Genomic DNA, 16,277 nt, shown 5'->3' on the forward strand with positions numbered 1-16,277 from the left:
TGTAGTTTGTGTTTCAGTTTGACAGGGATGGCGTCCGGTGGGACGCTGTCCCTGTCTTTGAAGCATGGAGTCAGGGTGGTGCCGCAGCCGAGCACCACTGTCGAGCAGGTGCTGTTGGCTGTAGGTGAGTGGGTGGGGCATGGAAACATATCGTTTGCTTCACGTATGAATAAAGCGGTTGTCATATTCTTGAAAGAGCAGGGGTTTGTCAATCAGCTGATAGAGAGTGGCCTGTATTTGAACGATGAATTTATGCAGGTTTCACCCCTCGCAGTGCCCTCCACTCGGATCACTGTGTCGGGGGTGCCTCCGTTTATTCCCAATGCGGCTTTAGAGCAGGAACTGAAGCGCTTTGGGAGATTTGCCAGTGGCTTCCGGACTGTGAGTCTGGGCTGTAAGGACGCCAAGTTGAAGCATGTTCAGTCCCTTCGGAGGCAGGTGTTCATGTTTTTGGACTCCCCCACACAGACACTGGATGTCTCCTTCCGTGTCAGACATGAAGAAGGGCTCTACATGGTGTATGCTAGTTCTGGGAACATGAAATGTTTTGAGTGTGGAGATGTGGGTCATAAGAAATTAATGTGTCCTCACAGACAGCTTGCGGTGGGACCTTCTGTGGATGATAGTGGGGAGGGGGTTAGCGGGCAGCAGGTGTTGGACGTTGCTACGCCTTCGGCGCGGGGTGAGACCGCTGTTGCCCCGGCTGAGGCTGTGCCTCTAGTGCGGGACGAAGCTGCTCTTGTCCCGGCTGAGGCTGTGTCTATAGTGCAGGGCGAGGCCGCCGTGGACCCGGCTGGAGCTGTGCCTCCAGCGCGTGGTGGAATTGCCCTTTCTCAGGAGGACGCTGCGCCCTCGGTGCGAGGTGAGGTCGGCGTTTCTCCCACGGGTGCTTCGGCTTTGGTGTGGAGTGAGGTGAGTGATTGCCTGACTACGACCAAGCCGACAGAGAGGGTGGAGGCTGGACCTGCGGTCAGTACGGCGCAGACTGGGGATGAAATGGGGAGCTCTGAGTTGGGTGTAGAGTGTGTTATTGCCTCGGGGGACGGAGAGGTGGAGGAGCAGCAGCGCCGGACACCTGCTGGTGGTTATGGTTACGACACGAATGACATGGAGTGTGATTCTGACTCTGATAATGTTTCTGTGGCAGACAGTGTCTCTCAAAATGCGGATTTGTATTCTTTGGAGGAAATCGTTGCTTTTCTGGACGACACCTTTGGTAGAAAGGTGATGTTAGGGAATATTTCCCTGATGTTGAGAAATTCGTTCGGTCAGCTATGACTCTTCAGAAGGTTGTGGGATTGGACTTGCTGGATGGTAAAAAGCGTTATCGTCTGAAGAAACATGTTACTGGTCTGAGGAAACAGTTGAAGCGTCTGAATCGGTAGAGACACTGGAGTTTTTTACGCTGTAACGTTATGATCATACAACACTGGGTGTTTCATCTCTGCTGGGTTTTTCTGTTTGCTTTCTTGATGGCTTCCTCTTATGTGCACGGGTTGAGGGTGGCCTCCTTGAATGTGAATGGGTGCAGGGATGCCGATAAAAGAGCCTTATTAGCTGAGGTGATCAAACAGAAGAGATTAGATATAGTCTTTCTCCAAGAAACACATACTGACAGTTTGAATGAGATAGACTGGGATCTGTGGTGGGGAGGGCAGAAGTTTCTTAGCCATGGGACAAGTTTTAGCGCAGGAGTTGCTATTTTGTTTTCTCCTTCTCTAAATGCGAATGTTATTTTCAGCATAGAGATGGTGGCAGGCAGAGTCCTTTTGGTGACGGCTGAAATTGAAGGTTTTGTTTTTACTTTTGTTAATGTCTATGCACCAACCTCATGGGCGGAGCATTCGATTTTGTTTGAAACATTAGGAGAAAAATTAAGTGGTGCTGCTCAAATGGACTGTGTTGTGTTGGGTGGGGACTGGAATTGTTGTCTTGACTTTACTTTGGACAGGACTGGGGCGGAGCCGCATCTTCAGTCATCTTCTGCTTTAACAGATATCCTACGGCAGGGATAGCTCAGTAGGTAGAGTGGTGGCCCCATGATCGGAAGGTCGGGGGTTCGACTCCACTGAACGGCTACCCTGAGGTACCCCTGAGCAAGGTACCGTCCCTACACTGCTCCCCGGGCGCTGCACTGGTGGCTGCCCACTGCTTCACTGGGTGAATGGGTTAAATGCAGAGGAGCTATTTCCCTATGGGGACTAACTTTACACTTTACGGACAATTAACTTGGTTGATGCGTGGCGGATGAAGCATCCCTCATCCAGGCAGTATACCTGGGTGAAAGTGACTGATGGCAGGGTTAGTGCAGCGAGAGTAGACAGGTTTAATGTGTCTGTTTCATTTACTGCTCGAATTGTTAACTGTCAGTGTTTTCCCGTTGTTTTTACGGATCATCATTTAGTTTTACTGGAGCTGTTTCTATCTCCCACCAGCAAATCCAAATCTTTTTGGCGGTTTAATATAAAATTGTTGCATGATCGGATATTCTGTGACAATTTTAGGTATTTTTGGGATTACTGGAGATCACGGAAGGGTGATTTTGATTCCCTTACTCAATGGTGGGAGGTAGGAAAGGCCCAAATTCGTGTGTTCTGTCGGCAATATAGTTTTCTTTTGACAGCCAATATCATGAGAACTGTGCAGGACTTTGAAAAGGATATAACACATGTGGAGACTGTCTCTGGTTCACAGTTTGGTCAGCAGGATAATGCCTGTCTTCATTCTAAAAGGCAAGAGCTTAACCATTTTTTACATGAGAGGGCTAAAGGAGCTCCAGGACATGGACGCTCCAACCACGTTTTTCTTTAATTTGGGGAAATCTGTGGTTCACAGAAAGCAAATGGTGTGTCTTCAGCTTTCGGATGGAAGAGTGACCACGGATCCGGCTGAGATGAGACGGCATGCAGTGGCCTTTTACACGGACTTGTTTAGTGCGGATGGCTGTGATGTGGACTCTGCTTCGGACCTTCTGCAGGGGCTTCCTCAGCTGAGCCCAGGGGATCTGGACGTTTTGAACAGGGATATAACCTTGGATGAGCTGTCTGCGGCGGTGTCTCAGAAGGCTTCAGGCAAAGCTCCAGGAATAGATGGTTTACCTTCAGACTTTTTTAAGCACTTCTGGAGTCTTCTGGGTTGGGACCTGCTGGACATGTTTAAGGAGTGTTTTGTAGGAGGGATACTTCCAGCTTCCTGCAGGCGTGCAGTTATCTCTCTCATACCAAAGAAGGGGGATTTAACCCTTCTTAAGAACTGGAGACCAGCGGCCCTTTTATGTGCAGACTATAAGATTCTCTCCAAGGTTTTATCGAACAGACTGAAAATGGTCATTGACCTGCTGATTGGTGTGGATCAATCTTACTGTATTCCAGATAGGTCTTTGATTGATAACTTGTTTTTAATGAGAGATGTGTTTGATATTTGTGAAGTGTACAATGCTAATGTTGGCATCGTTTCTCTTGATCAGGAGAAGGCTTTTGACCGTGTGGACCATGATTTTCTTTTTTCTACCTTGCAGACCTTTGGTGTTGGGTGGGGGTTTCTGACTTGGGTGAAGCTGTTGTATAGCGATGCTTGCTGTGTTGTGAAGGTGGGAGGGGGGTTGAGTTGTCCTGTGCTGGTTCGGAGAGGGATTAGACAAGGTTGCCCTATCTCTGGACAGCTTTATAGCATTGCTATTGAGCCTTTTCTCTGTAGACTGAGAAGCAGGTTGAGGGGTTTTTCTTTGCCGGATATGGTTCAGAGCCCTCCTGTCATATCCTGTCGGCATATGCTGATGATGTTAATGTTTTTATTATGGATCAAAGGGATGTGCAGGAATTGCAGGAATGTCTGGTTTTGTATGGGAACGCTTCCTCAGCTAGGGTAAATTGGGATAAGAGTGAGGCTTGTTTGGTGGGGCAGTGGAACTTGTCGAGTATTCCCACGCTTCCTGGGAACGTTCGCTGGGGTCGAAGGGGCATTAAAACTCTTGGGGTTTACTTGGGGAGTGATGACTTCGTGAAGCAGAACTGGGAGGGAGTGCGGGAAAAGGTGGAGGCTAAGCTGTCTAAATGGAACCGGTTGCTCCCCTACCTGTCCTACAGGGGTAGAGTTCTGGTAGCTAACAATCTGGTTGACTGATCTTTATGGCACAGGTTGCTTGTTTTAGTGCCACCACCTGGTCTTCTGGAGGAGGTGCAGCGGCTTCTGGTGAAGTTTGTTTGGTCGGGACAGCATTGGCTTCGTGCAGCGGGCCTGTATCTTCCTGTGGCGGAGGGGGGACAAGGCCTAATAGATGTTTTGTCCAGAACAGCAACCTTTAGACTGCAGACGGCACAGAGGCTGCTGTATGGCTGTGGTCACAGCTGGCTGGCTTCTGCTCAGCTGCTGCTTAGGAGAGTGGGCCGGCTTGGATTGGATAAACACCTCTTTCTTCTGAAGTTGGATCAGGTGGATCTGTCTGGACTTGTGCCATTTTACAGCTCGGTGATGAACGCCTGGCGGACGCTGAAGGTCGCACGTGCTCCAAGACCTGGGATGTGGCTTTTCGAGGAGCCGCTGTTTTTTAATGACTTTTTTCCCAGCACTGTATTTTCTTCTGCTACAATACGGACCAAGTTTGTGGAGGCTGGTGTTGTCAAACTGGGTCATCTTACAAGGATGTCTCTGGGTGCACTTGGTGGTGTCACAGGCATTAAGTCCTACAGAGTGCTGGAGAGGATTATGGAGGACGTTTGGCAATCTCTGTCGCCTTCACTGAGAGACTTTGCTGGAGACCGTGTCCTGGCTGATCAATGGGCTGATGACAGTGAATATGTTTTCCCTTCATTGATGGGCAGTCCTGCCTTTGAGGAGCAGCCTGAGGGGAGTGGCATGCTGCTCTCCCTGGGGACACCAGTGCTGGATAGTTTCAGCTCTTGTGGCAAGAAGCAGCTTTATTTATGCTGTGTTAAGTTGCTGAATTTCCGCTCTCTGGTTGGAATCCGGGACTCAAAATGGACTGAGTTTTTTGCTTCGGTCTCTACCCCTAAAGGCAGGTGGAGGGTCCTGTATAAGCCTCCTGTTGAAAAACGGATGGCTGACCTCCAGTGGAGGATTATACATGGAGCAATAGCCACGAACAGACACAGGGCCCACCTGGACCCGGGCACTGGGGAGGGTTGTCCTTTTTGTTCAGAAAGGGAGACGCTGGAGCACTTAGTGGTCTGTTGTCCGCGGCTGGTGGGTTTATTTTCTTTGTTGCAGGAGTGGGTGGAATCTTTAGGGGAGGCTTTCTCTGTACCTTTGTTTGTTTTGATGCTAGGTCAGGGTTGGACTGATGTTGTGCAAAGTCTAAAGGGCCTGTTAGCATCCCGTCTGAGAGTAGAGCATGCTTTTTACTCTCTGACTGACAGTCTGGACTCCTTTGAAACTGTGTGGGGCATTGGAAGGGTTTTGTGTTCAGTAGGAGCGGATGGGACACTTGTGCTTAACTTTTGAGTGTGTGTGCTGGGTACCTTAGTTAATGTTTGGTGTACAATGAATGTTGTGATTATGTGGTAGAATTTTTGTGTCAGTTTTTTTTGTTTCTGTTTTTGTTTTTAATTCGGTGTAAATAAAGTTGTGTGAAAAGTCAAAAAGTCTCTGTTCCTCTCTCTCTCTCTCTCTCTCTCTCTCTTGTTCCTCTCTCTCTCTCTCTCTCTCTGTTCCTCCCTCTCTGTCTTTCTGTTCCTCTCTCCCTCCCTCTCTCTCTCTTTCTGAGTGAATGGGGCTGGGAATGGGAGTGTCGGAGTGAGTGGATTTCTGTTTTCGGGTTCCTCTTTTCTTCTTTCACTGTCAGGTGTTTATTTTTTCGACACATGGTTGTTGGTGTGTTTTGTTTGTTGCCGGCTGGTTTGGTAGCTTTTGCTACCGTCTTGGCTTGGCACAGTGCCCGCTGTTGAGGGTGGTGCAGGGTTTGAGAAGCTGACACGCCGTCATGCTGTCAAACTTATACCGACTGTGAATTGCTCGGTGGAAGAAGCTGTTTTGGCTGTAGGAGAGGTGGTGGGCTATGACAGCGTGAAATCTGCCTCCCGTATGAACGGTGCTATTATTATTTTTCTTGTTAAGGTACCTAAAGTTAATGAGTTGGTGGAAAGCGTCGTCGTCATTCACGACACCTTTACGCCTGCTCTCCCGTTGGTTAGCCCTGCTAAAAAGGTTACCATCTCAAATGCGCCTCCTTTTATTAAAAATGAAACTTTAGCCAAGGAGCTGTCACGGTATGGCCAACTGGTTTCGCCCATAAAGACGGTCTCTTTGGGGTGCAAATCTGTGCTCCTCAAACATGTGTGTCACAGAAGGCAGGTTTTTATGATCCTCAAAGACAACGCTGGCGAGCTGAACCTGTCTTTCACGTTCAAAATAGAGGGTTTCAACTACATGGTGTTTGCTTCATCTGAGAGCATGAAATGTTTTGGTTGTGGTGGAGAAGGGCATTTATTTCGCTCCTGTCCAGAGAGACGAAGAAACACGCAGCCCGCGGATGATGCCATTGGGTCATCTCCTGGTAGGGACCCGGCGATCACTCATGCGAAACCCGCTGAGCTCTGCCATAGCTGAGGTGGACCCCGCTGCCGAGGCGCCTGTGGAAAACCGGCATTTTCCAAGCAGTAACGGGTCTGATGAAACTGGCATTGTGAAAAGTGTTGATGGTGTGGAACCGGATCTGACTAATGACCAGTCTGCAGTTTTTTCTTACACCAGTCAGACAGCTGACACGACTCTTGAGTCTGTGTGTGATGATCTTTGTGAGGATGACGACATGCTTGATGAGGATTTGCTGAAGTTGTCTCAAAAGAGAAAGAGCTCGGAACCTGCCCACTGTAGTACAAAAATGTCGAAAGCTAAGAGAGGAAACAGAGCAGGAGAGAGCAGCATGGAGTCTGAAAGTGATTTGTCCCTAAGCCAGGAACACCAGAATCTGTACTCTCCTGCTGAGATCAGGAAATTCTTGCAGAAAACCAAAGGCCTCAGGATGGTGAAAGTGGAGGATTATTTTCCGGACCTTAAGCTTTTTGTTGAGTCGTCTCGGGTCCTGACAAAAATCAGGGAATTTTATTGATGATGTGTTGACAGACCAAGAGATCTATCGTTTAAAGAAACTGATTTTGAAAGTGAGATCTCAAGCACTTACTGCTGATGATGACGATGATGTTTAGGAACACACTCTATATGTCACTGTCTTTTTTCCTCTGTCTCGCTTCTCTCATGTCTGAATTCAAGATAGGCACATTAAATTTGAATGGTGTTAGAGATGAGGTAAAAAGAGCTGCTTTTTTTTGAGCTTATGAACCTAAAGAAATTGGATCTTATGTTGGTTCAAGAAACTCACAGTACTGGTGACGATGAGAGTGACTGGAGGAAGGGCTGTGGGGGAGATGTTTTTGTAGTCATAAGTCCAGTTGTAGTGGAGGTGTGGGGATTGTGTTCTCTAAGAATTTTTTACCTGTTTCTTGCGAAGCAGAGGAAATAATCAAGGGGTGTTTGCTGAAAGTTAAAGTCAAATATGAACATGTGACTTTTGTTTTTCTCAATGTATATGCACCAACTAAAGGAGTGGACAGAATGGGTTTTTTAGATGTCCTGTGTGATACTGTTAAGGTTTCTAGCGATGATGAGTATTTGTTTTTGTGTGGGGATTTCAATTGTACTGCTAACCCACCTTTGGATAGGAACCACATCGAACCTCATCCTGCGTCCTCTCGCAGGCTTAGGCAGCTGGCTGCAGCTGTGGACCTGTCAGATGTGTGGAGGTTTTTCAATGGACATCTGTGGCAGTACACATGGAGTCATTCTAAGGACAATCATTTATCTTTGGCAAGACTGGATCGCATATACTCATTTAAACATCATTTGAGTATTTTAAGGACTGTCAGATAACCCCTGTTGGTTTCTCTGATCATTGTCTGGTTCATTATTCTGTTTTCATTAAAAATGTTCATGTAAGGAGTGCCTACTGGCATTTCAATATGGCCCTGTTACATGACAACACTTTTAGGACAGCTTTTGAATTTTTTTGGCTCACTCACTGGAAATCTAAATCTGACTTTGCATGTATCCAGCAGTGGTGGGATTTTGGGACGTGTCAGATCAAACAATTGTGTCAACAGTTCACTCGTGATGTGACTAGAGACATACCCAGATCTATGAGAAACCTAGAGACTCAGGTGGTAGAACTGCAGAGTTTAGCGGTGTCTACAGGAAACCGGGGGCTTTTAGATTCCCTCAAATCCAAAAAGGCTTTTTTAGCTGACCTGTTGGGCACGACAGCCAAAGGGGCTTTGGTCAGGTCACGTTTCCTCAGTGTCACGGAGATGGATGCCCCATCTCACTTTTTCTTTGGACTGGAAAAGAAGAATGGGCAAAGAAAAATTATTCACTCTCTGTCTCACGATGGCTCAATAATCTCGGATCCTTCTGAGATCAGACAGTTTGCTGTCAGCTTTTATAAGGACCTTTTTAAGAGTGATTTCTCAGAAAATCCTAGTTTGTGCAATAGATTCTTCAAGGGACTCCCTCAGGTGGCGGCTGAAACCAATCGAAAACTGGAGGTTCAGCCAACTTTGCGTGAACTTCATGCTGCTCTGATGAGTTTTCAGAATGGTAGAGCTCCTGGCATGGATGGCCTTCCTGTTGAGTTCTACAAAGACTTTTGGTCTGTGATGGCTGAGGATTTGCTGGAGGTTGTCACAGATAGTCTGCAGAAAGGCTTGCCGCCTCTGAGCTGTAGACGGGCGGTCATCATTCTGCTGCCAAAGAAGGGAGATCTGCGCAGTTTGAAGAACTGGAGATAGGTATCGTTGCTCTGTACAGACTATAAGATTTTCTCCAAAGTCCTGGCCACCAGGCTTCGTGACGTGATGGCTTCTGTTGTTCATGGGGACCAAACGTATTGCGTCCCCGGCAGGCTGATAAGTGATAATGTCACTTTGATTAGGGATGTTTTGGACCTCTCTAGCTCTTTGGGTATAAATGTTGGTCTCATTTCTCTAGACCAACAAAAAGCTTTTGACCGGGTTGAACACCAATATTTGTGGCTGCTTTTGGCTTCAGCCTAGGTTTTGTAGCCATGATTCAGGTTCTGTACCGTGACATTAACTCAGTTTATTGAAAATATAATTAATACATTTTCTTTTTATTAAATCAAGTATTTTAGAAGTCAGGCATTAAAAGAAAGTGCCCCTGATCAGAATTAAACATAATCACATATGAATTAAGGTTCTGTGTTCACCAGTGCTATAATTATTACCATGCCAAATCATGCATAATGATGGACTGGCGACATACTTATATTTCCCACATTCCTGCAGACACTAAAAGGTCAAAGCTGGATAATGTCAACACACACAAAATTCAGACATTAGACCAGTCATTTTCACTACTCAAACTACATTTGTAATTTAACATATTAATCACACTTATACTTGGATTATTATAGGGTTAAGAATTTGGTTAAGAATAAAGATGATTTACTAGTTAAGCCTATTCTCTGAACTCGTCACTTCTACTTCAGGCTTTGGTAGTCAATAAGGTTGCTGCTATCAGGTCTCATATCACTCCTCCAGCTTTTTCTTATCCCCCAGATTTCTGCTGTTTTCATTCACTTTGTCAAGGTCCTGGAGAAGAATTGTCTTCCTTCCGCTCCAGGCTTTTCTGGGAAAAATGGCATCTCTGAAACATTTCGGTTAGATGCCAGAGTGCTACATAGCACTGAAACTGTGCTTTTAATGTTTTTGTTTTTTTGGTTTTTTTTTTAAAAGGTTTTTTAATAAACAGAAATAACAGAATGTATGGATAACAAGAAGTATGCACTTGGAGTCTTTCTAGATCTATAAAAAAGCATTTGATACTGTTGACCACGAAATTCTAAAAATCAAACTTGAAAAATATGTTTGAACTGGCAAAAGTTTTTCTGTCCACCCCCTTACATTTATGTAATGCATTCAGGCTACATTCCAACGAACAGCCATCAGTCATAATTATATTATATACCATTATTATTATATACCATTCATATTTTAAAATAGTAATTTTAGAAAAAGCAGTCAAATATTTAAAAAAACAAACTTTTCCACATGAAAAGTGACCACTTTAAGTCACATTGATGGAATTAACTGCATATCATAGAAAAAGGCATTTCAGGTTTACAAATGTTTAGTTTTATTCCCACTCTGCTAACATATGCTACCTACTGTCATTTACTTGGAGGAAGACATAAAGATTTCTCATTGACATAACTCAGCATGCCAAACTTACCGATTTTCTTGCTGCAACTTGTGTTGTTGTCCAGGAGGCCATCATTTCTCCTGTCTCCCCCGATGTGCTCTACCTCTTTCGAGTCCAGGCTGTCTGCACTAATGACATGCGCAGTGACTTCAGTCAGAGTATGCTTTTTAGAGGTAGTACGTGCTCACACACACACACACACACACACACACACACACACACACACACACACACACACACACACACACACACACACACACACTCTAAGTGTGTGTGTTACGAATTCACACATTCTCTTCTCCAATGTCTTCCTTACTATCAGTATTTCCATCAGCCCTGCATATTATTGGTGTATAAGCCATAATAACCTTAATATTTCAAAATGTATTATTACTTATTCCTTTGATCATAATATTTTAGTCATTCATATTAAGGTTATTAATGTAAGCTAGTGATGTATCAGTAGCTGCAGACTAAAGGACAGACAATTGAAAGTGTAATAATTCAATTTAATTACATCCAGTTAATTAGCTTCCTTAATATGTATTCAGTGACTTACATTTACATTGTTTCATGAAGTGGTTAATGAGCTTATAGTGGACTCAAACTAGTTTGCAAACATCTGTTTAAGTGTTCCTCAGTCCTGCATTTCACTGTAGATACTATTTTCTTTCTCTTGTTTTAGCGAACACTACCAGGATCTTTGAAGGGACGAGGATTGTAAAAACTGGAATGGTAAGGATAATGGATGTGAATCAACACTACAGGGAGTGCAGAATTATTAGGCAGATGAGTATTTTGTCCACATCATCCTCTTCCTGCATGTTGTCTTACTCCAAGCTGTATAGGATCGAAAGCCTACTACCAATTAAGCCTATTAGCTGATGTGCATCTCTGTAATGAGAAGGGGTGTGGTCTAATGACATCAACACCCTATATCAGGTGTGCATAATTATTAGGCAACGTCCTTTTCTTTGGCAAAATGGGTCAAAAGAAGGACTTGACAGGTTCAGAAAAGTCAAAAATAGTGAGATATCTTGCAGAGGGATGCAGCAGTCTCAAAATTGCAAAGCTTCTGAAGCGTGATCATCGAACAATCAAGCGTTTCATTCAAAATAGTCAACAGGGTCGCAAGAAGCGTGTGGAAAAACCAAGGCGCAAAATAACTGCCCATGAACTGAGAAAAGTCAAGCGTGCAGCTGCCAAGATGCCACTTGCCACCAGTTTGGCCATATTTCAGAGCTGCAACATCACTGGAGTGCCCAAAAGCACAAGGTGTGCAATACTCAGAGACATGGCCAAGGTAAGAAAGGCTGAAAGACGACCACCACTGAACAAGACACACAAGCTGAAACGTCAAGACTGGGCCAAGAAATATCTCAAGACTGGTTTTTCTAAGGTTTTATGGACTGATGAAATGAGAGTGAGTCTTGATGGGCCAGATGGATGGGCCCGTGGCTGGATTGGTAAAGGGCAGAGAGCTCCAGTCCCACTCAGACGCCAGCAAGGTGGAGGTGGAGTACTGGTTTGGGCTGGTATCATCAAAGATGAGCTTGTGGGGCCTTTTCGGGTTGAGGATGGAGTCAAGCTCAACTCCCAGTCCTACTGCCAGTTTCTGGAAGACACCTTCTTCAAGCAGTGGTACAGGAAGAAGTCTGCATCCTTCAAGAAAAACATGATTTCCATGCAGGACAATGCTCCATCACACGCGTCCAAGTACTCCACAGCGTGGCTGCAAGAAAGGGTATAAAAGAAGAAAAACTAATGACATGGCCTCCTTGTTCACCTGATCTGAACCCCATTGAGAACCTGTGGTCCATCATCAAATGTGAGATTTACAAGGAGGGAAAACAGTACACCTCTCTGAACAGTGTCAGTGGCTGTGGTTGCTGCTGCACGCAATGTTGATGGTGAACAGATCAAAACACTGACAGGATCCATGGATGGCAGGCTTTTGAGTGTCCTTGCAAAGAAAGGTGGCTATATTGGTCACTGATTTGTTTTTGTTTTGTTTTTGAATGTCAGAAATGTATATTTGTGAATGTGGAGATGTTATATTGGTGTCACTGGTAAAAATAAATAATTGAAATGGGTATATATTTGTTTTTTGTTAAGTTGCCTAATAATTATGCACAGTAATAGTCACCTGCACACACAGATATCCCCCTAAAATAGCTCAAACTAAAAACAAACTAAAAACTACTTCCAAAAACATTCAGCTTTGATATTAATGAGTTTTTTGGGTTCATTGAGAACATGGTTGTTGTTCAATAATAAAATTATTCCTCAAAAATACAACTTGCCTAATAATTCTGCACTCCCTGTATTGACTTTTGATTCTGTGTGAGCCTCTCTCATATGAACATCAGTGTCTCAATAAGCATTAGAGTCAGGAAAAATCAAGTTCATATGCATATGGATGAAGAGATTTTATTTTAGTTTATTTATGCAACCAAATTTTCAGAAACGACCAAACTCTAACTGCATTCTCTCTTTCTTGCTTCATTCCATACAATCATTTAAAAGGGTATGAATTCACCTAGAATTCATTGATGTCTGTAACTAGTCACTGGTAAATTATTGACCATAGTTCAGATAAATTTCACATTTCACACGAATCAAAGAATTCTTGATGAAAGCGATTAAGAGGTTAACAGTGTTAATGTTCTGTTTTTCATGTGACTGATCTCACGTCATATGACACCTTAAGGCCGGGGTGCCCAATCCCAGTCCTCGAGAGCTACCGTCCTGCAGCTTTTAGATGCATCCCTACTCCAACACAGCTGAATCAAATGGTTTGATTACCTCTTCAGCATGCCATCGTGTTTGGCAAAGGCCTGATAACAAGCCATTCATTTGATTCAGCTGTGTTGGAGTAGGGATGCATCTAAAAGCTGCAGGACGGTAGCTCTCGAGGACTGGGATTGGGCAGCCCTGCCTTAAGGCCTCAAAGTTCTAATGTCAGTTTTTTTTTCTTCAAAGGTTTTTAAATCTTTGCCCATTTCTAATGACCCTTAAAAATTGAAACATATTTTGACGTTTTCTAGTTTTAAAGCTCAGTCTGACCCTTTAATCTTGTTCTGATTTTGCATATATAATCAAATAATTTAACTTATAATCAGGTAAATGTATGTCAGACAGGTATGTAATATCTGTAATGTGTGTTACCCGAAAAGGATTCATGATATTATTATTGACATACTAAAACCCTGCCATCATGTTTTACAAGCAGATCGTAAACTTCATTTTTTTCCACACAGAGATGTCCTGTCATAATCTTTGTTGCACATGATGCTCATGCTGTGCACTCTCATTATTATGATACAACGTAATACTCTGATGTATATGGTTGTATTTGAGAATTTGCAGTTTCTACTCTGTATAAGATAAAAAGATTTGGTAAAACAAATAAATGGAACAAACAAGGTGAGTGAAATCTCACAGTTTACATTAGTTGTAATTTTCTTCATTATAATGTCAAAGCTCAGTGAGTTCATGGGATGACTGACGATGCGTCTTTGTATTAACTACATTTTTTTCCTTTCTCAGCCAACACTGTCTCCAGCCTCCTCGGCTGATATGGCTCCCATTTCCTCTGGCTCATCAACTTGGACTTCATCTGGTATCCCCTTCTCATTTGTCTCTATGGCAACAGGCATTGGTCCATCCTCCAGTGGTAGTCAAGCAACTGTGGCATCTGTGGTGACCAGCACTTTACTGGCTGGCCTGGGCTTCAGTGGTGGTGTCATTTCCTCTTTTCCCAGCTACATTTGGCCAAGCAGAGCACCCAACCACAATCCCACCTCTCACCACCAGGCTACCAAAGCCAGTGAGCAGATGAAAGACACGCCTGCTGTTGTCAGTGCAGCAGTTAAGGATAATAATGAAGCTGGGAGTGAGGACAGAGAAAACTGCAAAGGTCAAGGAGAGGACAGAGAGAGGGAAGGCGAGGCTACGGATGATGAGAAGGAAGAAGAAGAGAAAAAAGACAAGGAGAGGAAAGGATCGGGAGGTTTAAGCAGGGCAAAGAGGAAGGATAGCAACATAGCAGCAAAGCATTTATTTGGTAAGATGCCTTACTGTGGTGCACGGGAGAAGGAACAGACTGAAAAAGAGCCTACTAAACCACCGCCTGTTCGAAAAGACCAACTAAAAGCAAATGCTTACAATCCACTTCACTCTTACCCAAGTCTTACCGCAGAATCAGCCAATCAAACAGCAGCAGTCCCCATCCAGGAGGACCTGTCAGTGACACTTAGGCACCGCATAATGAGGGATGAAAAGCACAGGCCTTTCTCCTACCACACCGGTAAGTCAACAAGGTGGTCATGTACAAACCAGTGGTTATAAGAATATTAGCTGTTTCGCCTATTTGCGGAAGAGCAGATTCTGTTTGTTCTATTAATATCTCCCTTTACATTAGTCATGAGATTACTTGTTATGAAACATGTTACAACTTGTGTTGCCTGCTGCTATTTAACACATTGTGGGCTTCTGTGTACTGTTTGTGGGGATGGCTCTAAGGTCCAGCTCCTTCATAGACTAGCTGGTTATAACAACAATTTTGAGTATTTATTTGAAAATGAGTATTAGTGTGTTGACCATTTTTGCTTTATTTTGGAGGGGGAATTTATCATTTAGACTTGTGGAGAAGAAGGATAGTGGATATATTGGACAATGAATGTCAAAGATGGAGGTCCCAGGCTAGCTAGGTTTACAAAAGTTTACAAGTGACTACGCCTTAACTAGACTCGATCTCTATCCCTCTCTCTCTCTCTCTCTCTCTCTCTCTCTCTCTCTCTATATATATATATATATATATATATATATATATATATGAGTGTGTGTGGCCTCTGTGTTACCCGTATGTTAATGAGCTCCTGCTGTGAGGGCTGAAGTTGAGCATTTTGACCATCTACATTTTGATGTTTTGAAATGTGTCACAAACAAAGGAAGGATCTCAGGGATACTACATTTTCATGGATTAGCGACTTGTTAATCAAATTGCAAAGCATGACCTGCTTCATATGTCTTTTTGAAGGCTAAAGCAGTAATCATCTGAGCATAGGTATAATCTCATGATATTTTATTTTTAACTAAAACCCAGGACAGTAGTACGGCCAAATGACAACATGGGGAGATTTCTTTGGTAAAGGTGCTAACATTTCCAATTTTCTTAGATAAAAACTGTTCTATATATTGTAGATATGGTCCTGGAAAGTGAGGTCAGCATCACTGATAATGCTGAAGTAACAATTTGTAACACTCTCCAGAAACAATTTATAAGAAATTTCTGACCTTTAGCTTTAGCCCTAATAGTTGTGTTTCGTCCTGGTTTAACTGTAGTAAGTTATTAAAAATCCAGTTATCTGGGACAACTGGCTGAAGGGAAGAAGCGAAACAGACTTTGACTTTTTAGAAGGACATTTAAATGACAAACATTTAACATTATACAAGAGTCAAAAAAAGAACATGCTGAGAAAATACTGAGTTACATGAATAAATATGTAATACTGTTGTAATAATGTAATATAAATGCACTGCATACTTTTTACTGCACAGCTTTCAGTCCACTTGTTCTAATGGTCAGTGAAAGTTAGTACCACAGTGAAAGTGGAGAAACAATGTTACACATAACAATGTAGAGATTAGACAAATGACAGATGTGAGAAGGAGTAAAATGTAGGTTAACTCTGTTGCTGTGTAAGCTAGCTTTAGCTATCATCCTGCCATATTGTATGATGATTATTCTGCCATGATTTGTATTTTAGTTAACCATGAGAGCCATACATACTCAAAGTATTATTTCATTACTGTGGAAAGTCATTGAATGTGTCAGGTAAAATATGTGTGTTAAGAAGACACTTGTTGAATGTTGAAACAGCAAAGAAGAATAACTTAGTTTGGAAACTATGGTCCTGAGACTGATGTATCCATGCAGAGAAAATGTGGATTTGGTTGTATCTTTTGTAGCTGATACTCAATACAGTCAGGTGAAGGCAAGAGCTGCTGTCAGTGTCTCATTCATTGCCCCTTACTATTTCCCC

General features: G+C 43.5%; 1 protein-coding gene across 1 annotated transcript in view; it reads left to right on the plus strand.

Annotated features, from left to right (window-relative positions):
* The window catches only part of LOC146573573 (receptor-type tyrosine-protein phosphatase gamma-like), a 368,884-nt gene that overhangs the window by 335,035 nt on the left and 17,572 nt on the right, over window positions 1-16,277 (plus strand). Inside the window, exons 10-12 of the mRNA XM_085272820.1 lie at window positions 10,295-10,403; window positions 10,916-10,965; window positions 13,780-14,539. Of these exons, the coding sequence (XP_085128946.1) occupies window positions 10,295-10,403; window positions 10,916-10,965; window positions 13,780-14,539 (919 nt within the window). The remainder of the gene's footprint in view (window positions 1-10,294; window positions 10,404-10,915; window positions 10,966-13,779; window positions 14,540-16,277) is intronic.

This window comes from Mchenga conophoros, linkage group LG5 (assembly GCF_057382185.1).
Source record: "Mchenga conophoros isolate Kocher_MC1m ecotype Shallow Benthic linkage group LG5, M_conophoros_male_GT1.1, whole genome shotgun sequence".
NCBI classification, from domain to species: domain Eukaryota; kingdom Metazoa; phylum Chordata; class Actinopteri; order Cichliformes; family Cichlidae; genus Mchenga; species Mchenga conophoros.